At 47.9% G+C, this 27988-nt stretch overlaps 1 protein-coding gene across 1 annotated transcript; it reads left to right on the top strand.

The window, feature by feature from the left end:
* Positions 1–3: 3 nt before the first annotated feature.
* Positions 4–27965, top strand: RASGRP4 (RAS guanyl releasing protein 4). The gene is made up of 17 exons (XM_063311956.1): positions 4–193; positions 7741–7943; positions 9564–9669; positions 10894–10956; positions 11090–11221; positions 13383–13536; positions 15807–15980; positions 16533–16649; positions 17065–17340; positions 18782–18862; positions 18952–19056; positions 21514–21623; positions 22934–23078; positions 23814–23850; positions 24847–24984; positions 26143–26360; positions 27182–27965. Exons 1-17 carry the CDS (start codon positions 171–173, stop codon positions 27311–27313), a joined length of 2214 nt encoding a protein of 737 aa, XP_063168026.1. The 5' UTR covers positions 4–170; the 3' UTR covers positions 27314–27965.
* Positions 27966–27988: the final 23 nt, after the last annotated feature.

Below are 27988 nucleotides of genomic sequence, written 5' to 3'. Positions count from 1 at the left end.
AGCTGCCTCCCAGCCAGCCGGCATTTCTGCCATCAACTGGTCTGTGCATTGCTTGTGCCAACAGGAACAGTGGCACTGGGCAGAGAAATTCCAGCTAGAAAAGGCAAGGGTCACCCCACCTTAATGGTCTCAATAAGCTAAAGGGAAGGGTCGTGGCGAGCTGGAAGAAAATGATCCGACGAGAGAGCAAGAGGTAAGCAGAACTTCTTGAGACTTCCTTTCAGCTCTTCTTAGTCACTGGGAATTTCTGGGTGCTTTCCAAGTTCCATGTCATTCTGAGTAAGGTGAACTCAATTTATCATTGGGTTATTTCCCCCCACCCACTTCTCCTCTTTTGCATTAATGTTGAAAAGGCAGAGTTGCCCTCCATACATCCTTCTGGCATATGAAGCCAATCTTTTGGAAGGTGTCAGTTTGGGAGAGGGACTGGGCTGATGGGCACCAGGGCGGCTTTGTGGTGAGCCAGAAGCTTAAAGGGGGTGATTCTTCCTTCTTTCGTTCGTACCTTGGAAAAAGCTTTCAATTTTGCTCCCTGGAACTACGCAGGAGCTCTGGTAGTGGGGAAAAAAGCAGCAGACCCATTTACAGGGCAGCTAGTTCTTATGTCTTACCTGCCGCTCGGTGGCCTTATGGCTGGACACCCGCGGGTAAGTTTCTTTTCAACTTGGCCAAACTAATGTGAAAAATTCCAGCTCTAATTTGGAAGATGGACAGCTGTCGCGTTTTGAAACATTGAAGGGCACCATCAGACCTGTATGTTCCAGGGCATAGGACCGTTTGAAGGATTAAAATGATATTTGAATCTTGCCCCCAGAATTTATCAGTACAAAATCTTAAAAAGTAAAATTGTGTCTGGAGCCTGGCATAGGCAATGTTTTCACTCAGGCAGACCGCTTGGGAGATCAGGATGTTGGAAACCATTCACTTCAGAGGAAACTTCTTGATGCATCTAGAAGATGCTGCATGCAGCAAGACAGGGAATGTAAACTGGGAGAGCAGGGGGTGGGTGGGCAGTAGGGTGATGGAACAGGTCTTTCTCTGGGGCTGAGAGTGGGGACTTGGTAGAAATTCACACAGTGCCTCCTCTTTTCCTTGGTGAAAAGGTGGCACTCCAATCAGCCAGGCAATGTGAGACTGCTGTGTTTTTTAAGGCTGCTGGGGTATGAACTCTTGAAATGGGCATTTGAGGAACTTGCACAAGATTATGGCACAGGATTGCAAGCAGTCAGCTCAGAGGTCTTATGTGGGCAATCAGCACAGCCTGTCCAGAGTAAGAAGGGCCAAAGGTGCAGGCTTCCTTCCCATTTTGGGGAGGGGGCAGATTAAAGGGCCTTAAGTCTTGTAGGAGCTTGGGGTGCCCAATCCCCCCCGTTAGCATCTCCCAAAGGGGTCCTTGTCACCCCACCTGCCTTTGGAGTGTGTCTGCTGTGGCTCTTGAGCAGATCACCGTGTGCTGTGGAGGATAAGAAGCCACCACCTTTACACGCAAGAGCTGATTGAGGCATCAGCTGGATTTATTTATCTGCCGCAGCAACTTTTGGAAAGCTCAAGGTTTTCCACCTGATGGAAGGAAACCTTTGTTTAAAAAGGGATGTGTGCTTGGTTTAAGCTAATTTCTTCCTAAGCTAATTTCAAAGTATCTTCATATTTTAGGGATGAAGTTTAAAATTATAATCTTTGACGTTCCATCCCTGATTGACAAGCATCTTTTATTTTGCTGACCAACTTGCAAAAATGCAACACTCTTGCACGGGTCCACCTCTGCTCTTCAGGTTGAGCAGCAATATTTAACTTGCAGTAGGAGGGACTGGAGGTTTTGTGAAGGAGCCCTGCTGTGCTCTGCCAGCTCCAGATTCTGCAAGCTAGAACAGAGACTGTTGAGTCAGTACGCTGAGCTGATCAGAGGTTAGGATAAGGGTGGCGTTTGGAGATGAAACACCAGAACAAAAGACGAACTGGCTGTCCAGACAGAATGATCCTGAGATCAAAGCAAAGAGGTCTGGTTTGACTGAGAAGGGAGGCAGGCAGGGAGGGACGATGCAGTCTGCACACAAGGAAGTTGGGCAGGGAGGAAAAGGTTCTTAAGCGCTTCCAAGTATTGCTGCAAGTTGGGCGATTTACTTTCGTATGCAAAGGAGCTAAATAGGGAACTGTCCTCTTAGGTGCAGGCATGTGGAAACCCTTGCCGCTTCATGTATTAGGAACGTCTGGACGGCACTAGATTTAAGCGGAGGTCAGCTTCTTGGGAATTTTACCCTGAGACATGGTGCTGGCTACCGGCTTGGCTGGCTTCAAAAAAGGCTTGGAGTAGTTTGTGGAAGTCCTGGGGATCAACGGCTCTTAGCCTTGATGGCCATGGGGCTGCCTTTGAGGGCCATCAGGGGGAAGACTCATGGGTTTCCTTGAGCAATGGGTTGGCCACTGTGAGAGCAGGTTCCTGGACCAGATGGACCAGGGGTCTGATCCAGCAGAGCACTGCTTATGTTCCTGTGTTTTCTGACGTAGTTGTTTTCATGAAATGGAGGTGAGCAAGGGCTTGTGTGTTCACAAACAGGGTGTCCAGTGATTTTGGCCAGCCCCAATACAATAGTGTACCCAGGTGCAAAGGAATGAAGTTGCGCTCTACCAACCCCACTAGGCTGGCTTTTAATCAGATGTGCCAGCTTCATAGTGGAGGAAAAAGAATTAAACTAGCCATTGTTCTTGCTCTTGATGGGTTGGTGATGCCACAGCATGAAAAGGGCTGATTCTTGGCCAGTGTTGAACTTGGTTTTGACATTCTGCAAGATTGGCTGCTGTAGTTTTAGCATACGTGATCTTAGCCAAAAGGCTGAGATGTGACAATTGGTTATTCCTGATTTAAAGGTCTTTGTGTATGCACATATTGAAATGGAGATATTTTCCCCCCAGACATTTTTTCTCTGAAACAAAACTAGGGGCATTTTTATTTTATTTTATTTATATTTCAAATTTTGTCACCGCCCATCTCCCTCAAAGAGAGACTATTTTCAGTCTTATAATTAAATATGTTTACATTTTATATACACATCTTATGGTACTTCATTTTATACTCAGAGACATTTTTAATTCTGGCTCCAGTTGCAGTATTGTAGGCAGCTAGACTTGGGAACTTCAGCAAAGGATCGTTACCTTGCCGTGGTGCTGGAGCTTGAGCACCTCAATGATGCCATGAGCTAAACCGTGAAGAGCCACCCAAGACGGGAAGGTCATGACAGAGAGGTCAGACTAAATGCGATCCCTGGGGAAGGTAATGGCAACCCACCCCAGTATTCTTGCCGTGGAAACTAAATGGATCAGTACAACCAGAGATATGTCGGTATACCATCGGAAGATGAGACCCCCAGGTCGGAAGATGGTCAAAATGCTACTGGGGAGGAACAGAAGATGCGTTCAACTAGCCCCAGATGTGATGACGCAGCTAGCTCAAAGCCGAAAGGACGGCTAGCGGCCGACGGTGCTGGTGGTGAACGGCGAATCCGATGTTCTAAGCATCAACACACCATTGGAACCTGGAATGTAAGATCTATGAGCCAGGGCAAATTGGATGTGGTTATTGGTGAGATGTCAAGATTCAAGATAGACATTTTGGGCATCAGTGAACTGAAATGGACTGGAATGGGCCACTTCACATCAAATGACCACCAGATCTACTACTGTGGACAAGAGGACCACAGAAGAAATGGAGTAGCCTTCATAATTAATAGTAAAGTGGCTAAAGCAGTGCTTGGATACAATCCAAAAAACGACAGAATGATCTCAATTCGAATTCAGGGCAAGCCATCTAACATCACAGTGATCCAAATATACGCCCCAACCACAGATGCTGAAGAAGCTGAAGTAGAGCAGTTCTATGAGGATCTGCAGCACCTACTGGACAACACGCCTAAAAGAGATGTTATTTTCATCACGGGAGACTGGAATGCTAAGGTGGGCAGTCAAATGACACCTGGAATTACAGGTAAGCATGGCCTGGGAGAACAAAACGAAGCAGGACATAGGCTGATAGAATTTTGCCAAGACAACTCACTCTGCATAACAAACACTCTCTTCCAACAAGCTAAGAGACGGCTTTATACGTGGACTTCACCAGATGGACAACACTGAAATCAGATTGACTACATCCTTTGCAGCCAAAGGTGGCGGACATCTATACAGTCAGTAAAAACAAGACCTGGAGCTGACTGTAGTTCAGATCATGAACTTCTTATTGCACAATTTAGGATCAGACTAAAGAGATTAGGGAAGATCAGCTAGATATGAGCTCACTAATACTCCTAAGGAATATGCAGTGGAGGTGAAGAATAGATTTAAGGGACTGGACTTAGTAGATAGGATCCCGGAAGAACTCTGGACAGAAGTTGGCAGCATTGTTCAGGAGGCGGCAACAAAATACATCCCAAAGAAAGAGAAAACCAAGAAGGCAAAATGGTTGTCTGCTGAGACACTAGAAGTAGCCCAAGAAAGAAGGAAAGCAAAAGGCAACAGTGATAGGGGGAGATATGCCCAATTAAATGCAAAATTCCAGAGGTTAGCCAGAAGAGACAAGGAATTATTTTTAAACAAGCAATGCGCGGAAGTGGAAGAAGACAATAGAATAGGAAGGACAAGAGACCTCTTCCAGAAAATTAGAAACATCGGAGGTAAATTCCAGGCAAAAATGGGTATGATCAAAAACAAAGATGGCAAGGACCTAACAGAAGAAGAAGAGATCAAGAAAAGGTGGCAAGAATATACAGAAAACCTGTATAGGAAGGATAACAATATCGGGGATAGCTCTGATGGTGTGGTCAGTGAGCTAGAGCCAGACATCCTGAAGAGTGAGGTTGAATGGGCCTTAAGAAGCATTGCTAACAACAAGGCAGCAGGAAACGACGGCATCCCAGCTGAACTGTTCAAAATCTTGCAAGATGATGCTGTCAAGGTAATGCATGCTATATGCCAGCAAATTTGGAAAACACAAGAATGGCCATCAGACTGGAAAAAATCAACTTATATCCCCATACCAAAAAAGGGAAACACTAAAGAATGTTCAAACTATCGAACAGTGGCACTCATTTCACATGCCAGTAAGGTAATGCTCAAGATCCTGCAAGGTAGACTTCAGCAATTCATGGAGCGAGAATTGCCAGATGTACAAGCTGGGTTTAGAAAAGGCAGAGGAACTAGGGGCCAAATTGCCAATATCCGCTGGATAATGGAAAAGGCCAGGGAGTTTCAGAAAAACATCTATTTCTGTTTTATTGACTATTCTAAAGCCTTTGACTGTGTGGACCATAACAAATTGTGGCAAGTTCTTAGTGGTATGGGGATACCAAGTCATCTTGTCTGCCTCCTGAAGAATCTGTATAACGACCAAGTAGCAACAGTAAGAACAGACCACGGAACAACGGACTGGTTTAAGATTGGGAAAGGAGTACGGCAGGGCTGTATACTCTCACCCTACATTCAACTTGTACGCAGAACACATCATGCGACATGCTGGGCTTGATGAATCCAAGGCTGGGGTTAAAATCGCTGGAAGAAACATTAACAATCTCAGATATGCAGATGATACCATTTTGATGGCTGAAAGCGAAGAGGAACTGAGGAGCCTTATGATGGTGAAAGAAGAAAATGCAAAAGCTGGCTTGCAGCTAAATCTCAAAAAAACCAAGATTATGGCAACCAGCTTGATGGATAACTGGCAAATAGAGGGAGAAAATGTAGAAGCAGTGAAAGACTTTGTATTTCTAGGTGCGAAGATTACTGCAGATGCTGACTGCAGTCAGGAAATCAGAAGACACTTAATCCTTGGGAGAAGAGCAATGACAAATCTCAAAAATAGTTAAGAGCAGAGACATCACACTGACAACAAAGGCTCGCATAGTTAAAGCAATGGTGTTCCCTGTAGTAACATATGGCTGCGAGAGCTGGACCATAAGGAAGGCTGAGAGAAGGAAGATCGATGCTTTTGAACTGTGGTGCTGGAGGAAAATTCTGAGAGTGCCTTGGACTGCACGAAGATCAAACCAGTCCATCCTCCAGGAAATAAAGCCAGACTGCTCACTTGAGGGAATGATATTAAAGGCCAAACTGAAATACTTTGGCCACATAATGAGAAGACAGGACACCCTGGAGAAGATGCTGATGCTGGGGAGAGTGGAAGGCAAAAGGAAGAGGGGCCAACCAAGGGCAAGGTGGATGGATGATATTCTAGAGGTGACGGACTCGTCCCTGGGAGAGCTGGGGGTGTTGACGACCGACAGGAAGCTCTGGCGCGGGCTGGTCCATGAAGTCACAAAGAGTCGGAAGCGACTAAATGAAAAAACAACAAAACTTGGGAATCGTTTGCCATTTTAAAATTCCCACAATGCCTTCAAGGACCATTGGGGCATTGGGGGACATCTGAAATGATGACTTCTGTTCCACTGTTGTAGAAAAGAACCTTCTTAACAAATCATGGTTACAGACACATGGAATCAACCAGCCCAGCTTCCTGCATGCAATACCTCGCTTCTGCTGGCAGTTGAAGCCCACATGTCATGAGTACTGATGGCGAGCAGGAGGGGGCCTCGATCCAGGGTGGAAAACGCATGCGTAGTACTGAGGAATTAAGCAGCCATTCAAAGAGACACAGATCAGACCCGCCTTAGCCTCTGGGGTTTATCTGTCTGGGTTTTTCCCACGCTTCTTCAGTTTGTTAGGATTCTGTTAATGTAGCAGTAATAAACACTAGAGACCTACTCCTCGTCTCAGCGTGATTTCTGACTGTTAGGACACCACACATCTTAAAGCTGCCAAGGTTGAGAAACACTGTCCTAGGTTGACAATCTTGTGCTCTTTGCCCTCTAAGTTTAGGCTGACCATACGTCCCATTTTGAACAGGACAGTCCCGTTTTTTTAACATTTACAGACCGTCCTGTCATTTTAATATAAATGTCCATTTTGTCCTGTTTTCTTTAAAACCTTACTTAAAAATGTGAAAGTTCCCACGAACGTGCCAGAAGGCAGTCTGACTTCGGGTGGAAGGAGGGGGAGCTCAGCAGAAACGGCGGGAAAAAAGCCGTAGAGCTCAACCCGGCGGGAAACTTAAAAAGAAAAAAACAGGATTGGCTGATAGGAGGTGATCAGAGGGCGAGCCAATTGGCTCCTGCCTTGAAACGGCGGGAAGAAAAGAACGCAAAAGCACGGCCAGAGGAGGAATGGCTTGTCGGGGACAACCGTTCACTAGACTCTCCAGCCCGGCCTTGCCTCTCGCAAACGAAGGAATCCGAAGATTCCCAGCCTGAGAAAACCGGAGACGTTCCTGCCTGCCGATCCAGCCTGTCGCCCAGCCCTGCCCCGTTTGCCATCCCAATGTCCCGTTTTTGTCTCAAGGAAATATGGTCAGCCTATCTAAGTTGCTTTGGCTGCCACCGGGGGACATGTGGAGTGCTGCCCAGATATTTTGAAGTGAAATGCTCACCATCCTTGCCTCCTGGCCTCAGTGGCTCTGGATCACAGCTGTAGCAGGAGCGCCAGCTCAGGGCTCGGCCACCTGCCCTCTGCAGCCCCTCTTCAGCTCTGTCTCAGCATCTCAGAGAAATGCACCGACATGCTGAGAGAGAGCAGCGGGGTGGTCTGTATGGGTCTTGCCAAGGAAGGTGGTGATAGGTCTGGTTTGTTCTCTGTTCTCTGGGATGCTGGTGAGGGAGCCCAAATTGTTTGCCATGGGCACTGAAAGAGCTGTTGCTTTTGCAGGAGATCGCGAACTGATGCCGCCGGTGGGATGGATTCTAGCACCCTCCCAGGGGCCAGCAAGACCTACCGGCGGAAGAGCCGACGCCGTATGACCTGCCCTAGCCCCCGGGAGATCAACCAGGCTTTGGCCTGCATCACGCTGGGAGAACTAAATCGCTCCTGCACTCTGGATGAGCTGATTGAGAAATGCCTTCGCTCCTTTGGTAATGGGGCTGGGAGGACGCTGTGGACGAACTGAGACCAAGTTTTGGTGGGGGCAGGGTGGGGCGGGGCGGGGCGGGGGGGGGTTGTCCATAAGGCTAGAGACCAGGACTGAGTCAAGCGCAAATCATTCTGCAGGTAGTCCGGAGTGTTACCCAGGAAAAGTTTTTTAGGCTCTCCTTTTCTCCCTGCATGGACTCAGTTACAGTGGTGACCCGTACACTGTTGGAAGACCTAAAGGAGCAGGCCAGGGACAGACCATCCGGGATAAAGTCTATCTATTTGGTCACTAAGAGTCGACACCCGCTTGATGGCACATAATCAGCCCGTCGGTCAATTCCTGCTGGCATCCAAGATGAATGAGTGGCCCTCAAAATGAGAATGGGAGCTGGCTGTCCAGTGAAGCCAAGCCAGGGTGGCCAATGAGGAAACCACAGCCTGAAAGCCAGAGAATGCTCTGTGACCTGTCACTTCTCACTTTCGTATTTCTTTGGCTAGGATATTCTCTTTGGCAGAAGCCTTCAGTTCTCGTCTCCTGATCTTAAATTGGTTGCCAATGAAGGCAGCTTAAGAAATGGTTTTCCTGACTCCTGCCTTGGGCGGGGGGTTGGACTAGAAGGCCTCCAAGGTCCCTTCCAATCCTATGATTCTACGATTCTTTGATTTCCACCCCTCCTGGGCAGCCATGCTGCTTGGACCATAGTTGACAGAGTCCCTGATGGGTGGATTCTTCTTTCCCCTCCCATCCATGCTGGGAAAGCAAGTGCTAACTGCTTGCTGTGGGATGGAGTGAAATAAAAGACTGCACCAGTTCTATAGTTCTTCCTGTCTTTTGGGCTGGAAGGAGAAACTTGGCAGAACTTTGATCAATTTCTCCCATTTAGAACAGGGTTCCTCAACCTTGGTGACTCTAAGCTGTGCGGACTGGCTGGGGAATTCTGGGAGTTGGAGTCCGCACAGCTGAGAGTCACCAAGGTGGAGGAACCCTGATTTAGAAGACAAAAAACAAAGGGCCAGCATTTCACCCTTCTGCTTTTGAACCCCCAACCTCCCCTCCTCCAAGGTCCAGCCTTTCATGGCAGGCAGCCCAGCACCAAATGGCCCTCAAAGGCAGAGAGCGGGGCCTGGGGATGTCCCCCAGAGCATACGGCTGCCGATTGGGAGGCATTTGTGTAAAAAGGAAGCGCGGCAGATGGATCAAACTGTCTTGCTTATGCCAACAGAGAGGGGGAAATGCCACTTTTGTTGCAGAGCAAGAAAACTGTGATGCTGGTTGCCTCCCCAGCACCCAAGGGGCACAATGAGGATGATGTCACTTTTTCTCCCCCCCCCCCACCGCCCGAATGGTAGGTGGCCCATCCTCACATTGGGGCAAGCAGGAAGTTTGGATCAGCCTGGAGTTCAGTAAATCAATTATTTTGCCCTCCATTAAGAAAAACAATAGATTTCATTAAACTTTGTGCATCGTGCACTTTTAATAACAAACTGGCGCTTGGTATTGTAAAGACAAGGGTGTTTTATTTAGAGGAAGGCCTATGCCAGACTGCTTGTTTTCTTCATTTCCATTCAGCTCCCCTTCTGCCTATCGATTGATCACTTTAATTATTGTCCTTCTTCTCCAGATGTGGATGGGAAGCTATGCACCAGTGACTTCATGGTGAACATGACGCTAACCGTTCATAGTTGGGTGGTCCCGTCTGCAGAGCTGGCTCGACGCCTCTTGACTTTATATCCTTTGGGGATATAAACAACCTCCCCTTAGGGTTTCTTTCCAAGGTGCAGTCTTGAAGGGGATGGTGGCCAGTGTGGGATATGAAACAGTTTTACGGCTATTGCGTGAAACGACTCCTGGCAAACCCAAAGACTCTGAAGGGGCTTATTTTGTATAAAATGGGTTGGCTAGCTGGTGATGTAGTCTGCTGAGCTGTTATTTTAGAACGTGGCATGAATTGGGCCGTGATATCGTTGGTTTCCCACAGAACCCAGCTGAATCTGGATATGGGGTTTCATGCGTTATATGAACCCAGCCAACTTCTTTGCCAAAGCTCCAACCGAACCTACAGGAACAGCTTTAAAACAAGCACCATCCTTCAACGGCATACTGATTGTTTAACAAGCACACTGTACTCTAAGGATCCCCGGGAGTTTTAGCACTTGCAGTGAATGATAATTCCCGGTGAACAGCTTCTTGGTCACTTGCTGAATTACTGTAGCTCCTTGAGAATTAACTACCTTGGGGGCAATTATGCCAGTTAATTAATGTAAGCTTTGTAGCAGAAGGCAGTGTTGAGCTAGTGAGTGGAGAAGGCAGCCCGACCTTCAAATAGCCAAACAGATCAGAAGTTACGTGAAAAAATGCTCGGGCATTGTGTTACTCCTCCTCTTAGTTAATGGGGTCCTGCTAGAAGGTTTCATATAGTAAAGTGATTCTGTTAGCACAGGTAGTCCTCGACTTACGATCCCAATTGAGACTGGAACTTCTGTCGCTAAGCAAGGGGGTCATTAAGTGAGTTACACCCGATTTTATGACCTTTTTTGCCAGGGTCGTTAAGCAAATACTGCAGTTGTTAAGTGAATCATGTGATTGTTAAGAGAATCCAGCTTCCCCCATTGACTTTGCTTGTTGGAAGCTGGCTGGGAAGGTCGCAAATGGTGATCATGTGACCTCAGGACGTTACGACCGTTGTAAATACATGCCAGTCGCCAAGCGCCTGAATTTTGATCACATGAGCACAGGGACACTGCAACGGTCATAAGTTTGAGGACTGGTCATAGGTCACTTTTTTCAGTGCTGTCGTAACTTTGAATGGTTGCTAAACAAATGGTTGTAAGTCGAGGACTACCTGTACATCTGAAAGGAAGGGAGAGAAGCAAATTTCAGCAAAATAGATTTCTGGATCCTTTCCCCGGGAACTGGAGAAGGATGAATAAAGCCTTAACTAAACCTGTTACATATCAGGAATCATCCCAGGACAAGAACACGGCTCGTCAGCTGAGGATCTGCCACTTTGTCCGGTCTGAGCTCTTTCCCCACTATCCCGTTTCTTCCCCCCACCCCCATCCTGGCTGGGTGCACAGTCTACCTCCCCACACTGGGAGGAAGGCTGGGACCAGCAGCCCCAACCTAAACCTCTTGCTCTGCTTTCAGGTACTGGCTTGTAAACTATCCGGAGGCTTTTCACCTGGACCCGCACTTGGAGGAGGTGATCACAGAAGTCTTGGAGGTGGTGAGGAGCCAAGGCCCAGAAGGACACAGCAACTTGCTTGATGCATCCTCCATGTGAGTGGCGGCGCCCAGTTCAGAAATGGGAACTGCTCTGTGGGAGGGAGGGGAGAGGCAGGTGGGGATTCCATGGGGCGTTGCTCTGCGTTTTGCAAAAGGGGGCTCTCGTGTAGGGAAAAATGGGGAGCCGAATGCTTCCCACAGAATGGGTAGTAACTGCATGACCCTTCCCAAAGATAGCTGCATAGGCCCATCTGAGTTATTGCTACAGTCAGTTCTACAGGGAGATTTGGCCCCAGTTGATTACCCACCCACCCCCCTTTTATTTAAATTCCCAGGGCACTCTGATGATTTTTACTTGCATTATCTGTTAAATAACCAAGATAACTGTATTTCTCTGAAAGCAGCAAAATTCTGCTACGTTATGTGTAAGCTTTGCCCACAAATGGTTGCCAACAGTTATTGATATTAGGGGACAATTTTGCTTTACTTGCTTTATAGAATGTATTTTTATTGGTCAAGGATGGAAATGAAGTGTCTGTCTGTCTGATTGCTCAAGGATCTCACCAACCAGTGTACCTCTGCTGCATTGCTCTTAGGAAAACAAACACGTTCCATTTAGGCTGAGTTAAAAAAATACACCTCACTTCAGAGAAATGGGTGAATTGAGCCTCATCTATCAGAATGAGATGGACTCAGGGAAATTTACAAAAGCTGCTTTTTAATTTTGTCCCAAGATGTCCCCTTACTAGAGTGCATTAATAAACGTTCCCCATACTTTCTTTCAGGAAAAGCTATCTCTCTTGGTCTATAGTGTGCATGAATTATTCCCTTTTTTTTCCCTTAGATTTTTCCTTAGGTTCCTTAGCTGCCCAGAGAGAACACGCAAGACAGTTTATAAGTAAAGCAACACAGCCCCGGATACAATACATAAATACAGAGTTTATGAAGTACTAAAATAAAATAAAATAAAACAAAACAAAACCGCCCAGAGTCCCTCTTTTGGGGAAGATGGGCAGTAGCAAAATTTGAAAAATAAATAAATAAATAAATAAATAAATAAGATGGCTAAATTAAAATGTAAATAAAACCATCAAAAGAGCTGGCAAAGGAAACAAAACAGATTCTCCATGGGCAGGCAGAAGCAGGGGCCAGGTACACTACGGAATGGAGTGCATTTTATTTTCTGAGAGCTAAGCTGAAGACCTTATTGCAATCCGAAGGGACTGGTGGCACTTTTTCCAGTGAACAAAGCTCACAAAAGCTTCTGCCTTTTAATCTGTCAGTTGGAAAAGATGCTACCAGACTCCTCCTGACTTTTTGCTACTGTAGATGGACGTGGCAGTCCTCCTGCAATGTCTACAGTGCAATGAGAGACTCTAAAATGCCCTGGAATCAGACTGCATTTGAGCAGCTCACCACCACTCCCCTGTTCTCCCTACGGTCCACCTCCATGTAATTCTTCTCTTCATTGCGTTTTGCCCATAGAAGGCAATAACCCGGGAATCAGGAGCGGTCAGGCAAACCTGAAATACAAAATTATCTCTTGGCTTTTTAGTTTAGCTGATTAATTTTGCGGGCATTAATGGGAAAGCAAACTATACTTTGAACGCGAGGGGGGGGCGGGGAAGGTCCAGGACCACTGCCCATCCTGTAAGCAATCTTCTGATTCAACAGCAAGGAACAGTGATTCAGCAGTCTCTCCAAAGATGTTGCCAAATTATTGTGAGGATGTAAAACAGACAGGAAGTCCAACCAGCAGGTCATGTGGTAGAGATAAACCAACAGTGAAGAAAATCCCCGGGTGCTGCCTTAACACCCATTCCCAGCTTCCAGGGTGCTGCTAAGCATTCTCTCCTGTTACTCAAGTGCTTGGAGGTCCTGTTTCTCAGCGTCTCCTTGCCTGATCTCCAGTAGCTTGGGTTCTGTGCCTCCCCAACTCTCTCTGCTCAAAAGAGCCATAGATCTCCGTTCCTCAGGAAAGTATCTGCCTTGTTCATTCTTCTCCTCGGGGCATCCCATCTTTCCCACAGCTGACGATGGACACTAATACTTCTGCTGCCTCAGTCATCTCATGTGCTCACCACCCAGACGCTGGCAGTTCGTTTGTCTTGTTTTCATAAAGCTTTCTGCATTTCCAGACAGAGGGTCCTCTGGTCTTGTGAATCTTCAGATATTCAGTCCCTAATGAGCCCTTCGGCACTTGTTCTTCCTCCAGGGTGATCCATACCTGGAACCGTTCTCTCAGCTGCCAAAGCAGTCCTGGCTGTGGCAAGAAACGTAAGGTCTCACTGCTCTTTGACCACCTGGATACAGGTGAACTAGCCAACCACCTCAGTTACCTGGAATTCAAGGCGTTCTGCCGTCTCTCGGTAAGGAACCGGGCTCTGCAAAGGAGCATTAAAAGCCTTGCAAGATGGCTGGCTGGCTGTGAAAGCCTTTTACAGATATCTTGGACTGCAAAACTAGGCTGGTTGGTAGATATAGTACCATGCCGAGGATGGCTGCATATAGTATTTATTAGATCAATCTTTCTCAGCCTCAGCAACTTTAAGATGTGTGGACTTCAGCTCCCAGAATTCCCCAGCCAGCATGAATTCTGGGGAGCTGAAGTCTCTGCATCTTAAGTTGCTGAGGTTGAGAAACACTGTATTAGATCACCCTAGCTTCAAAAATAGAAACTTCCTCAACAAAAGGAAGAAGTTCCTATTTTTGAAGCCATGGTGATCCCTCTCATTAGAATAGAAATGGTGGCAATTATCCGTAACCAGCTAAGTTGGAACTATTGTTTTATGATTTGAAATGTGTGTGTGCAGGTCCATCTGACCCAACGTGAAAACAAAATGGCTATGAAGGTCTTTTCGAACTCATATTGTCTTGCAGGCAGGAACTAAACCCACCACCAGATGTTCTTCCCTTGCATAAACCGTTGTCCAGTTATTTAGGGTAAAGGCTGAGGTGAAGGAAAAAGTTGCACCCTGTTGTGGAGTCTAATGCAGCCTTCCATTGCAAGCCCAGATTATACTGTCCTTATCATGATCTGACCATTTAAACAGCTGCAAAATTGGGCAAAGAATAAAATATAATTCCTTGCTTTAAGGAGTTCAACAGCAATTGCCTCCTTGAACTTTATGGTGGAATTACACATTAACCACTTGCTGAGTTGCCCAATTTGAGCAACTGAAATGTGGCATTGGCAGTGACTACTGCCACCCTGCCTAGCTATCTTTCCTTCGTCAGTGGTTGCATTGGGTTTCTGGCAAAGGATGTCCAATGAATGGCATCTTTGGCTGCACCAGACAGATAGCTCGTTTAACATCGATTACCTTCTCTCCCTCAAGCTCCCAGTCAATACTTACATGTAAGCAAGGACCTTGTGTGCTACTTTGGGCCATTAGTACAGACAGACATTTTTTTTAGATTTTTTTTATCCCACCTTTATTATTTTTATAAATAACTCAAGGCAGCGAACATACCTAATACTCCTTCCTCCTCCTATTTTCCCCACAACCACCACCCTGTGAGGCAGGTTGGGCTGAGAGAGAGTGACTGGCCCGAAGTCACCAAGCCAGCTTTCATGCCTGACGTGGGACTAAAACTCACTGTCTCCTGGTTTCTCATCTGGTGCCTTAACCACTAGACCAAACTGGCTCTCTCAAGGTTGTGGCCTTGCCACTGGAGCAGAGATCAGTGAAAATTCCAGAGCAAACCAGAAGATAGGGCATGTCCTGTGGGTCCTGTCTAGCTAGTACCAAATTCTACCGCCCTTTTGGTGGAGAAAATAGAATGAAAATTCCAGTTGTGGAGTGCCAGCCCCTATAACAGGCTTGACAACCTGAGGTCTGGAGGCCATTTGTGGACCCGTATAATTTTGTCCACAATCTGTCTCCAAAGCCCTTCTACGAATTGGTATCGAACTAACGTGATCAAAGGGGTATATTATTCAAGACATGGGAATTCTTTAAATTAACCGAATATAAATGTAAGTAACAATGAAATGAACTAAACAATTGCCTGGCCCTGGCCATTTTTATCAGGATAACAATTTTTGGAACCTGTTCTGCCCACTCCCTCAAACTTCTGGGCATACCACCTGAATCCTAGTACTGCTCTCAGTCTTGAAAAGGTTGTGCATCATGCGCTGGAAGGAACCGGTGTATTGCCACACATGTAGAAGTTCCCCTCTACAGTTAGACAAGCTGGATTATGGCTGGATGTGGTGGGAATTATTGTTACTGTAATAATAACTAGCAATAGCCATTAGAGATGGGTTTTTTAAAGTGTACAAGAACATTCATACAGATGCATAAGGCCTTCCGTTCCTGCTATCAATCTGTCTTGAAAGCTGTGAACAAAAAACCAAGGTGGCTGTCCCTTTAGTGCAGTGTTTCTCGACCTCGGCAGCTTGAAGATGAGTGGACTTCAACTCCCAGAATTCCCCAGCCTGGCTGGGGAATTCTGGGAGTTGAAGTCCACTCATCTTCAAGCTGCCGAGGTCGAGAAACACTGCTTTGGTGACTGCCTAGCAAGCTTCCCTGGTGAACTATCTGGCTAGTCCCTGGAAAGCAGAACCTTGGATTTAGATAGGGCTTGGTTTAATCCAGCAAGACCGGTGCTTACCTTTTAATTGTATGCTGGGCAGTACTTGGATTTCCAGAATTACGTGCTACGTGGATCTGTTCATGGTATCTCAGCCCTGGAGCGTGCAATCACACTGTTTAACAGTATCTCCCAGTGGGTGCAAGTGATGATCCTCAAGCGTCCCACACCCCAGCAGCGAGCAGAAGTCTTCACCAAGTTCATTCATGTTACGCAGGTAAGTTCCCACTGGAAAGAAACAGTGGTGGGCGTACGGGCAATGCAGAGTGGGAAAAGATCGGGCGCGTAGTGTTCCACTGATGCTGGTCCCAAGACCCACTTGTTAAATAAAGCCCAGAAGGAAAGTTGTCAACTTTGGCACGGAGGCCACTAGGAGGACAGGACAGCACAGCTTTTCTGGCAGCTGGCTCCAGAATGACTCCCCCACCACCACCCCCAAAGTTTTTTTGTTTTATTTTGTACTCGGTTGGTTAGAAAATATCAGTAGAAGCAACCCCCATCCCTACAAAATACATCAGTAGGAATCACCTACTCATGTTCTTGCTGGCTAGAGAAGGCAAGTCTTCTGCACAGACAAAACACATTTCTTCCAAGCCGATCAAACCCATGTTCTCTCTCCCACATTTCTAAAGGAGGGCTTGTGTGTCTAAGTTTGAAAACTGGCTCGTATCAAACGTGCGGAGCCTTTGAACAAGGCTAACTCTTTCCACTTGCTGTCCACTTAAAGTTCCTGTCTTGGATCATCCCCTTGTTCTTCCTCCTGTTGCAGAAGCTAAGACAGTTGCAGAACTTCAACACACTCATGGCAATTGTGGGAGGGCTTTGCCACAGCACCATCGCTCGCCTCAAGGAGACCCATGCGCTCCTACCTTCCGAGGTTGCTAAGGTAAGGAAAAAGTCCTCCTGGGGGAAAAAGAGAGGAATTTTAGCCTTGGTGAGGTATATCCCCAAGGTAGCCATTCCAAAGTAGTGTCCTGGCTAATGACCTTCTACTAGATCCCTGAAAACTTGGATGTTCTCTTGGGCATGGGGTCCGGAGGTTGGGTGAGCCTATTTATGTGAATTTGCTTAGTATGACTGTGGTTGAATGGATTGAGTTAGATTGTCCTCAGGCACCATGATGTTATTGTTTTTTGTTGCTTGTGTTGGTTTTAATCCATCATGACATGAGTGGCTATGTAAACTGATACAATACAGAAAGCAAAGAATCAATGAATCTGTTTTGAAAGTGACTCTTTAGAAGGGGTGTGATGCTTGGGGGTAAAATGGGATTTTTCCCTTCTCTTCTGGACTTCATGCAGGTGCTTGCTGAGATGACCGAACTGCTCTCGTCGAGTGGAAACTACGGGGCTTATCGTCGGGCCTATGACGACTGTGAGGGCTTCAAGATCCCCATTGTGGGCGTCCACCTCAAGGACCTGGTGACATTGCACGAGGCCCTCCCAGACCGCGTAGAGGGTGGACGGCTCAACCTGAGCAAGCTGCAGAGCCTCTACGAGCCAGTGTGGGAATTCCGGTTGCGGCAGCGGGCTCAGCCCCCCTTCAAAGCCAACAAGGACCTGGTGCATCTGCTGACCGTAAGAAAGATTCTTGGAGGACCTGTGGAGACCATGGGAGGGTTGATGGGCAGGCCCACGTGCGTGCCCAGGAGGAAATGTTGAACGGGGCCAAGGAAGCCCTCACGGCTGCATTTAAAGGAAATGAACTGGAGTCAAGTTTCGTTAATTCAGCCCCATGTTTGGAGAATACGTGGGGCTTCGCCTTCAACAGGAGCAGAAGTTCCCACCAGAACAGGGTGGCCCATATTATTATTATTATTATTATTATTATTATTATTATTTCAATTTATAGGCTGCCCAACTCCCAGTGACTCTGGGTGGTCATAGCCTCTGATGGGGAGGTGCAGGGGGCAGTCAGGCCTCAAATGCTGCCTTTTGCTGGGACGTCTGGCCTGACAACAGGCAAAAATCTCCTCTTCTGCAGGCCTCCATCCTGTGGTGTTGCTTAGCAACATCTTCAAGAGAAGGAAAGTCTACAAGAGCTGCCGGGTTGCCTAGCAACCGCCCGCCTGCAGGAAAAGAGGGCCGGCGTGCTCTGCCCGGCCTAGCGGGTTGACTCAGTCACCCAAAAGTCTGGGTTATCTATTGACTCTCTTGCTACAGAAATATGGAGCCGTCAGTGGCTCGGGAGCCGAAAAGAGGGTTATGTTCCTGTGTGTGGCAACCCAGACGCCTGGTTGCCTAGCAGCAGCCAGTGTGGGCAGGGCCACGGAGCACAGTGACGCAGGTGTTACTTAGCAACCAAAGCAGGGTGAAGGCATGACTACAGGTCCTGGCCTTGCCACACAGGGTATCTCTGCAAGCCCCAGACTGGAGTCTGGTGCCCTCCAGACCCGTTGGCCTACAACTCCCATCCTTCCCAGCCAACTCTTTGCTGGGTGGACTAGGAAGGGTGGGAGTTTTAAATGCATAGGTGAAGATGGCACAGACTGCAGTATCACAAGGCGGGAGAACAGACTGTGGTGTTGTAATGGGGACAGGCATGCAGGAGGCTGAAGGAGGAACCTGTCCAGGATGGGAGGTGGTGACAGGACATAGGAGAAAGATTAGGGGTGGATTAGAGCCACCCCTGTGGCAAAGTTGGCCTTGGGGCCCTGATCCAATCAGGGAGGCTGCCCCATTCTCTCCTGAGGTTCAGTAGCAGCTTGCTTCAGTAAGGATGGGGCAAAAGGAGCGGTGCTACTTGGCCTTTGCTTTGGCCATCAAAACACCTTGAAGTAGCCAGATGTGCACCAGCTGCATGAAGGCATCAGGGTAACAGTGGTTCTTGGCCAACGCTCATAGGATTTTGGGGGCCTAGGGCAGCGTTTCTCAACCTTGGCAGCTTGAAGATGGGTGGACTTCAACTCCCATGCTGGCTGGGGAATTCTGGGAGTCCACCCATCTTCAAGCTGCCAAGGTTGAGAAACACTGGTCTAGGCTGTGTTTTCTTTCCCTAAAACACCTTCTTGCCTTCCAGCTCTCCCTAGACCTCTACTACTCAGAAGAGGAAATCTATGCCCTTTCCTACTCTCGTGAACCTCGCTGCCTCAAGTTGCTGGTAAGAGGAGGACGGAGGTGTGAGGAAGGAGCAGGTCTCCCCTGCAGTCCTGTTTCTTAGAGCTCTCTGTTCCCCTTTCCCCTTCACAGCCGTCCACCCAGTTCAAGCCCCCCATGGTCGTGGAGTGGTCGCCTAGAGTAGCCCCAAAGCCGGACCGTCTCGCCGTCAAGAGGCACGTCCAGCAGATGGTGGAGGTAGGTAGGACCACCAAAGCAACGCCTGTGGAGAAAAGAGGTCACCGCCGGCCCACCTTGTGCCGTGTTCTTGAATGCTCGTTTGTTCCTTGAATGCTGGTTTGTTGTTACGCACCTTGATGTCCTTTGGCTCAGGCTTCCCCAAACTTAGTTTCTCTAGTGGAGTTAGAGCAGCGTTTCTCAAGCTCATCAACTTTAAGATGGGTGGACTTCAACTCCCAGAATTCCCCAGCCAGCAACTGTGGTCTCCTCAGCCCTAAACCAGATGTTCTGCTCTACAGCAGTCTTGTTTAACCAACTGGGAGCCCTCCAGATGCACTGGGGCTATAGCTCCAAGCATCCTGAGGCCTCCGGCTCCTCTTGAAAGGGAATTCTGGGAGTTGGAGCATCAATACAGCTGGAAAGCATCAAGTTGGTTGACAAAACCAGCTCTGGAGCATATACTGAATGCTGGTATCTTCTGTTGCATCACTCAAGATAGCTCTTCTGTCTGAGGACTATGCCTGCCAGCAAATAGGATCTTCAGTGTCCTATCTTATCAAACTACCAGTTGCCTGACCTTTCGTAATTTGGGGAGCTGGGGGGAATTATTGTGGCGCATTAGCAATCAGGTTTTGCTGTGCTATGACCCCAGTAAGTGCCCCCCTCCGCAAAGTCCAGTTCCCGCTTTTCTCCTCCCCTTTCCACCCAGCACCCCTCCTTTTCTGTAAAGGAAGAGGCTCAGATCCGGCCACTCCAACCACATCCTTTTCTACAATAAAACTTGCTGCTGAAAATAAGGTTGTGCGTGGCTGGTGGAGGGAATAACAGAGAGAGGGGGAATGCAACACCACTGCCATGCCTAACCAGTTTGTGGGCAGGGGTCCACATAGGGAATAGGGCCCCAGCATGATGACCCTGCTACCGATTATTCCATATTGCTAGAATCCATAGTCTTTTGGGCACCACGTTGCTTTTAAGGCAGTGTTTCTCAACCTTGGCAACTTGAAGATGTGTGGACTCCAACCCCCAGAATTCCCAGAATTCAAAGCTGGCTGGGGAATTCTGGGAGTTGAAGTCCACACATCTTCAAGTGGCCAAGGTTGAGAAACACTGCCTTAAAGGGTCACATTAACGATGATGATTTTAGGTGCTCATATTTAAACATAACAGATTGGCACAAATGCAATTATAACTAGCATGGATGTTTTGGGGTTACTTGAACAGGAGCCTCAGGATTATGGATGGAGAATTGAACTCTTTTTCTCTCTGATACTACGGCATAGCCGTTATTTGTATTTTAAGAGATGCAGCTCTTTTGGAAATCACTGCGAGGGAAATAAGGAACTTTCCTTGCAGTGCAAATACTGCTTTGCGTGGGGGACTTTGGGATGATGGCATGGTGAGATGGCATAAAACGCAGGAACCCCATCGTGCGCGGAGGGGTAGAGGGAATTGAGAGCCTCATGTAGGTCTTAGGTTAGGAAAAGAGGACGTGGTCAAAGCAGAAACAGGGCCCGTTGAGAGTAAAATGCTTACCTCAATCACCTTATAGACTCATGACAGCTTTTCACTTTTAACGTGCTCACCGGGAATTGGTTGCAGCTGAAGGGCACACTTTCCTTGCATAAGGAACATGCAGTTTCTAGGAAGCAGAGCGATCTTCTGTGAGTGAAAACTATCTCATCTTTATGAATACTTCAGATGGATGGTACTTTGAGCTCAGCAGCTGCAGTGGAGGGAATGCCCCTGGGCCTTGTCTAGCAAAGGAACAGGGAATTTTGAATTCCTCAGGCGTCCAAATCCACAGGGATCTTTCCATCCTTGACTTTCCGTGTATAACTCTTCCCTTTCCTCTTACGTTTTCCGATGTCAGTTACTGTTTTATTGCTTTTTATTGCTTTTTATTATTTTACTGCTTGGATTTATACACATATATTATTTGATTTCTGTATGTTTTTAATTTACTTTTGCATTTTTTTTTTTAAAGGTATCCAACCGTCACTAAATTCCTCAGTGCAGGTAGTTCTCACTTAGCAACCATTCATTTAGTGACAGTTCAGACTTACAATGGTGCTGAAAAAACCAAGTTATAACTGGTCCTCACACTTATGACCGTTGCAGCATCTCCCACTGTTTCATGATCACGATTTGGGTGCTTGGCAACCAGTCCTCATTTATGACCATTGCAGCATTCCATGTTCATGTTATCGCCATTTTCAACCTTCCCGGCTGGGTTCTAGCAAGCAAAATCAATGGGGAGCCCATTGCTTAATGACCACATGGTTCGCTTAACGCCTGCAGTGATTCTTTTAACACTGCTGCAAAAAAGGTGGTAAAACTGGGTTGGATTTGCTTAATGACTGCTTTGCTTAGCAACTGAAATTCCGGTCCCAATTGTGGTCGTCAAGTGAGGACTACCTGTAGACCTTTCCATCTCTGTGACTTTTTTTCTTCGCTTCTCTCTTTTTCCACCAGTCTGTGTTCAAGAATTATGATCCTGAACAGCGGGGCTACATCTCTCAGGAAGATTTTGAGACCATCTCGATGAATTTCCCCTTCTCCTTCTATGGGCTGGAAAGAGAGCGGTAAGCACAGGGGTTGCGTGGGAAGGAGACACCACCAGGTTGTTGTAAAGCAGAAACCTAAGGCATCTCATGGGCTAGAAGAAATTCATGGCCTGGCTGGATCTCCTATGAATTCATTCAGGCAAGGTGGGAATGCCTGTTGATCCTCAGCCCTCTCCTTCCAAAGCTGCCCAGCAGACTGCAGGAACAGCACATTTTGCGTCAACAGGAGAAGTCAGAGAACTCCAGACTCTGCGTGCCAGCCACAGCTTTGGGCATTTCCTGGCTGCTGAGATGAGTCAGCAGAAAACTAGACCAGCAGAAAATGGGCTTGTCCCTCAGCCACTCTCTTGCCTGCTTCTTGCTTCTGCTTCCAGCCACACCAGCCCCCAGACTTCCCTCCCAAGTAACAGATAACCAAGCACGGCAAAGTGTACCCATCCCGATAGTGTTGGAATAAGGGGATGACTTTCACACCGGGCTTGCTAAGGACGGCCTAACCCTCTCTTACTCAGCGGGAAGAGGTGACCGCAGCATCACGGGGACATGGGGGCAAACCAGAGGCTAGCGCCTGTGTTTGGGGTAGAAAATACATTTTGCAAAATCAAAAAATGTTGCAAGTGGGGAAAGACCCTTTGCAAGAACAGGAGTGCAGGGTAAGAATTAGTGGGCGTAGGCACCAAGTACGTGGCAGCAGTGGCTTCTAGCGGCTTATGAATGCCAGACAGAAAATAACCCTTGGTCTTCTGAAACATACAACTCAGGGTGGTAGCAACCAGCTATATCCAAGAGGCCTATGTGGTACTCCATTCAGATCACTGTTTTTCGAACTTGGCCACTTTAAGATGTGTGGACTTCGACCCCCAGAATTTCCCAGCTAGTTGAAGTCCACACATCTTAAAGTGGCCAAGTTCGAAAAACACTGATTCAAATGGATTGGATCCTTCCCAGCAACCTCTACCAGCCTTCCCCTTTCTAGATATGAGGCAGGAGAGAGTTTCCAGAACTCCTGCGTAGCATGGCCATGTCCCAGCAAGGAAGAAGAACATTGCGTCACCCCTGGAGGTGTTTCCTTGGTGGCCAGATTAGTTCAGAAAGAAGCTGGAGACCAGGATTCTAAATGAGCTAGGCTAGCTTGGCGTAACACACTAGGGTAGCCTAAAGTAGAGTTGGGTTGTTCATCCTTCACTCTGTTCTGGAACATGTTATGTGAAGTAGGCTATCATGCAAAGTGCTCATGTGCTCAAAACATGTTTTGTGGACATAATTGTTTAGTTAAACCTGGTCCATAGTCGGACACGCGCAACCCCAGCTACTTGTCTCTATCACAGGGAAGGGACCTGGAGTCGTGATGACCTCTCAGGGTACTTCATGCGGGCCTGTGCCATCTTCTCCAAACTGGGCCTCGCTTTCCTGCATGACTTCCAGGAGGCTACCTTCAAGAAGCCCACCTTCTGTGACCACTGCAGTGGCTTTGTGAGTTTATTCGCTTTCCCCCCATCCCCAGACTTTTGCACTGGCAGAACTGACCGCCAGAAATGTAGTACCAGAGATCGCCCAGGGTTAGCAACCGTGCCCTAGAACCAGTAGTGGTGGTAGGGAAAGTCTGCAGCTAGACTCTGTCATCTCCAGAACTATCAGCCCCACTAGTCCCTCAGCCCTCTAGGTCCTCCCTCAGGACTAGAAACATGCTACTTTTTAGAAGAATGGTTTGAGGCCAGAGTATCTTCAAGGATGTTTTTCCCCATTATCCGTCTGCCCAGTATATGTATATCTCTTTGGGCGCCTTCACCAAGTTAAGTTTCTGGGAGGACCTTCAAGGAAGAGGGGCATCTCCTTTTGGGGGGGCCCACCTGTTCCCAACCATCAGTCCCCCATCAATAATTGTTTTGGCAGCCAGTTCAGACTTTCTTCGCCTCGCCCTCCTTTTTGTAGCTCATTCTAATTTGGGGCCTGCCTTACACAGGGTTACTGGCTGGGGAATTCTGGGAGCTGAAGTCCACCCATCTAAAAGCGGCCAAGGTTGGAAACACTGATATAAATCTATGAAGTGAAATGGACAAGGAAATTGAACAAAAATAAAATAAAATACCTATTAGTACAAGAAGTTGCTGGTGATGCTCATGGAGCCATTTCCGCCCCCCAGATCTGGTATCAAGGGGTTCTTGCCACCTGCACTAACCCCTTCTTCTTTCTCTCCTTCTGATGTAGCTCTGGGGAGTGTCCAAGCAGGGATACAGATGCAGGGGTAAGTGCTCCCTCTTCTGGGCTCTTTAGGGCAGCACAACTGCTTTTCTCCATCAGAATCGGGGCATCTGCAGTTGGGTCTTCAACCGGCCCTCTGCAATACTTGTCACCCAAGCGCCTTGCAGTAACTGATGTTGGGTTAAATAGTCTCTCTCTGCAACGGCAATGTTTTGCATCAGTGCCAGGGGCTGGTTCTTGTCCGTGTGTAATATTTATTATCTATCTATCTATCAAATTTAATTACTGCCCATCTCCCCCAAAAGAGGGACTATGGGCGCTATTGTCATCTAATATTGTCATCTATAAAATGAATGCATTTTATTATCATATTTATGAGAGCCAGTTGGGTGCAGTGGTTGAGGCACCAAGCTAGAAACCAGGAGGCCATGAGTTCTAGTCCTGCCTTGGGCCAGTCCCTCTCTGTCAGCCCAAGGAAGCAGGCAAGGGCAAACCACTTTCGAAATCTTGCCAAGAAAACTGCAGGGACTTCTCCAGGCAGTCGCCAGGAATAAACACGGACTTGAAGACACGCCCCCCCAAGTCATATTTATTGTCATTGGGAGTGTTTGTACTGTAAGCCCCTTTTAGGATTTTTAATGAAAAGGGACACATCACCGGTATTCAACCTGAGTCTCATTGGAAATCTGACCTCCGTTTAGCAAACGGTAATTTTAAAAGCAAGCTGGAGAATAATACTAATGACAACTAACATTCATTTTCATTCACTATAACACAAGGAAATTAAAATTGTTGTCCTGATCTCATCTGCTCCTTTTTGGAGTGTGGCCCCTTAATCACTTTCCTGCTTCAAAAAAACAAACACAAAAAACCCTGTGTATTCAGGCAGTACCTTAACGCTTAAGCAATAAAAGTGCCTCGGCCCAGCCCTATGGGAGTTGTAGTGCCAGGCAGGAGAAGGCTGGGAGTAGGACTGGTTGGGGTGAGAATTCGCCTTCCTATCCCTTTGATGTGATGCCCTCGTTTGTTTCCCCTCTAGACTGCGGCATGATCTGTCACAAGCACTGCAAGAACCAGGTGGAGGTGGAGTGTCAAAGCCACCGCTTCCCTTCTTCCTCCTCCTCTGACAGCATGCCTCGCACAGCCACGCTATTGACAACTCACCACCCCAGCTCAGGTACGTGGCCGTCGGTGCAGCTTAGGACACAGGAGAGTCAATCACTGGCTTTAAAAAGAGGACATCCATCAAAAACCGGCAAAACTGATCCAAAATAAAAGCACTGATCCAAAGCCAGAGAGACAGCAAATGCTGACGCTCAACACGAAAGCCTTTCCCCTAGGAATTTCCCAAGAGGGGGCCTTTCAGATATTTGAGCCTTTAGTTCCTGTCAGTGCCAACCAGTGGCAGTTGGCCAAGGGCGATGAGTTAGAATTCGGACCACCTGGAGGGCATTATCTTGGAGAAAGAAATTTGGCCCAGAGGCTTTTAAGTGAAGCTGACGTAACAGCAAAGGAGTCTCATGCTAATGAACAAAGAGAAAAGGCAGGTCAGTAGGCCAACCCTTCCTATACATTAAACAGCAGCCCTGCCCATGGATACTCACTTCCCACTTGCAACTAGGTATGCCCTAGTATTCTCCAAATTTCCCAAAATCTTTGTGCAAGTATCTCGGTGGGGTGTGAATGTGGCTATTGGAGAAATACAGGTAGTCCTCAACTTGCGACCACAATCAGGACCAGAACTCGTGTCACTAAGCAAGGCAGTTGTTAAGTGAGTCACGCCTGATTTTATGACCTTTTTCGCCATGGCCGTTAAGCAAATCACCACGGTCGTTAGGTGAACCGCATGGTCATTAAGCAAAGCCGCCCTTCCCCACTGACTTTGCTCATTAGACGCTGGCTGGGAAGGTTGCAAATGGCGATCACGTGACCCCAGGACATTGCAACCACCATAAATACATGCCAGTTGCCAAGCACCCCAATTCTGATCATGTGACCGCAAGGACACTCTGACAGATGTAAGCACGAGGACCGGCTGCAAGTCACCTTTTCCAGCACTGTCATAACTTCAAACGGTCGCTAAGTGAATGGTCGTAAGTCAAGGACTACCTGTGCTGATTCTTACGTGCACCATATAGTACCCCACACCAAGTTCTGTAGCACAACTTGAAGATGGGGCGGCATCAACCCCCCGGAGGGGTCCACCCACCAGAGAGGCCGCTCAGACCAACTGGCCAAAGGTGCGATGCTCACCCCAAGGGCAGCTCCCCACACCTGCCGTCTGGATTACCTCCGTGCAACTGCTGTTTCTAACCTGGCCTCTTTCACGCTGCAGGCTCAGAGGAAGAAATGTTTCTCTTCCCACCGGGGTGGGAGCAGGGCAAGAGCCCTGTGGTCTCGCTGTCAAGCAGCCCGGGCAGCCGGCTGGTGAAACATGCCTGCACCCAAACGGAGGGGGGCGGCCCCGGGGCTGAGGAGCCGCAGGAGCAGCAGGGGGGCGGCGGCGGCAAGAATCGGAAGCAGCTCCTGGAACTGGTGAAGGAGCTGGAAAAGGTGAGGATGTTTACAGGGGAAATGTCTGTGCAACCGAGTTGGGGGGGGGCAGCCTTTTGGGAGCAAAGCAGAGGCAACTGACGCGGGAGATCTGCCGTTCAGAATCCGACTGATGGGAAAGCGCCGCCGCCGGAGAGAACGCTCATCCCATCCCAGCCTCGCCCCGTTTTCAATCACAGCCCTGCCCTCCAAAGGCCGGAATTAGATCCGGGGTGTGGCGGACAGACAAGACGCCGCTTTTCCACCCTGGAGCTTGGGCTTACAGCTGTTAAGCCCAGTGAGCAGAGGCTGTGGGAATGTGGCCAGAACACCCTCTGCTTTTCTCAGTTGCTGGTTAGGCTTTCCTGGCAAAGTCCAGTGGGGCGGGGAAGAGGGGTTTTCTGTGATAGCCACAGTCTGTCTAAGGCAGTGTTTCTCAACCGTGGCCACTTTAAGGTGTGTGGACTTCAACTCCCAGCATGGCTGGCTGGGGAATTCTGGGAGTTGAAGACCACACACCTTAAAGTCACTAAGGTTGAGAAACACCAGTTTAAGTCTTGTTCCACCAAATGAAGAATCCAAGAGACAACTCCAAGTTTCTGCAGGGGTGGGGAACACACCCTCCCTTTCAAGCCTCACACAGAATCCAGTGAGGTTGCAGAGCAGCTGGCAGATTTGCTGAAGCGGCTTCTTCTTGCCCTGTGACGCACTAGCCTGTCCCCCTTTGGTCTGAGATGTGTGGAATTACCCTGGGGCTTGGCAGACGCATGCATTTCAGCCCCTCATTCCCAGGTGCCAAGCCGCCACCGGTCCTTGTCTAAACAGCTTGCTCTGACTTGCAGGAACGGGACCGGCTGATGACTGCCAACCAGAGCCTCCAGAACCGCTACTCCCAGCTGGAGGAGGAGAACAGACGGCTACTGAAAACGGGGACACCTGGGTCCCTGTATGAAATCGCGCCTCGATTTATTTGAGCCACCCTGTCCGTTGCTGCTCTCTGGTGCAGACTGTGGTAACAAGAGAGCTTCCCTGACTGCCAAACATTGATCCTCGAGGTGCCAGAGACCAGGAAAACAGACTGGGGGAGGAAGCTGTTTGCTGAAGAATTAAGACAGCAGGAAGAAGAAAATCTGAGAGATGGGAGCTGAGATTATATGCTGTCCTAGGGGTTCTTTAGTTTCCAATCAAGGACATCTCCCGCAACCACCTTTTCAGGCCTGCTCCTACAAGGGAAAATGGGAATCTGACCCCTTGACTGTGCAGAAAAGCTTCAGATTTGTATTTATTTATTATATATATATATTTTTAAAAATATATGCTGCCCCATTTTATGACTCTAAGCAGCTTTGGGGATTTGGAAATAAATATCACAACTAAACTAATTAATTAAAACCTGCAGCATTAAAAATCCTAACCTAAAAGTGACATGTTTTGAACGTCCCTGAGAAACGCAAAGACGAAGGGGGTGAGCTTCAAGCCCAATGGCCAGTTGCTCAATAACGCAGGCCCGCTGCAAAATAAGCAGAAATCTATGGCAAAAAAGATCTTGCCCCATGGGGAGGACTGCCCGCAGACCCTACATGAATAACCAGAAGGCAGAAAAATAAAGTTTTATTTTGAACTGGATCTTTACACAGTAAGAGTTTGAA

This window comes from Candoia aspera, chromosome 10 (genome assembly GCF_035149785.1).
Source record: "Candoia aspera isolate rCanAsp1 chromosome 10, rCanAsp1.hap2, whole genome shotgun sequence".
Classification (NCBI taxonomy): Eukaryota; Metazoa; Chordata; class Lepidosauria; order Squamata; family Boidae; genus Candoia; species Candoia aspera.
This window is presented reverse-complemented; position numbering and strand designations above follow the sequence as displayed.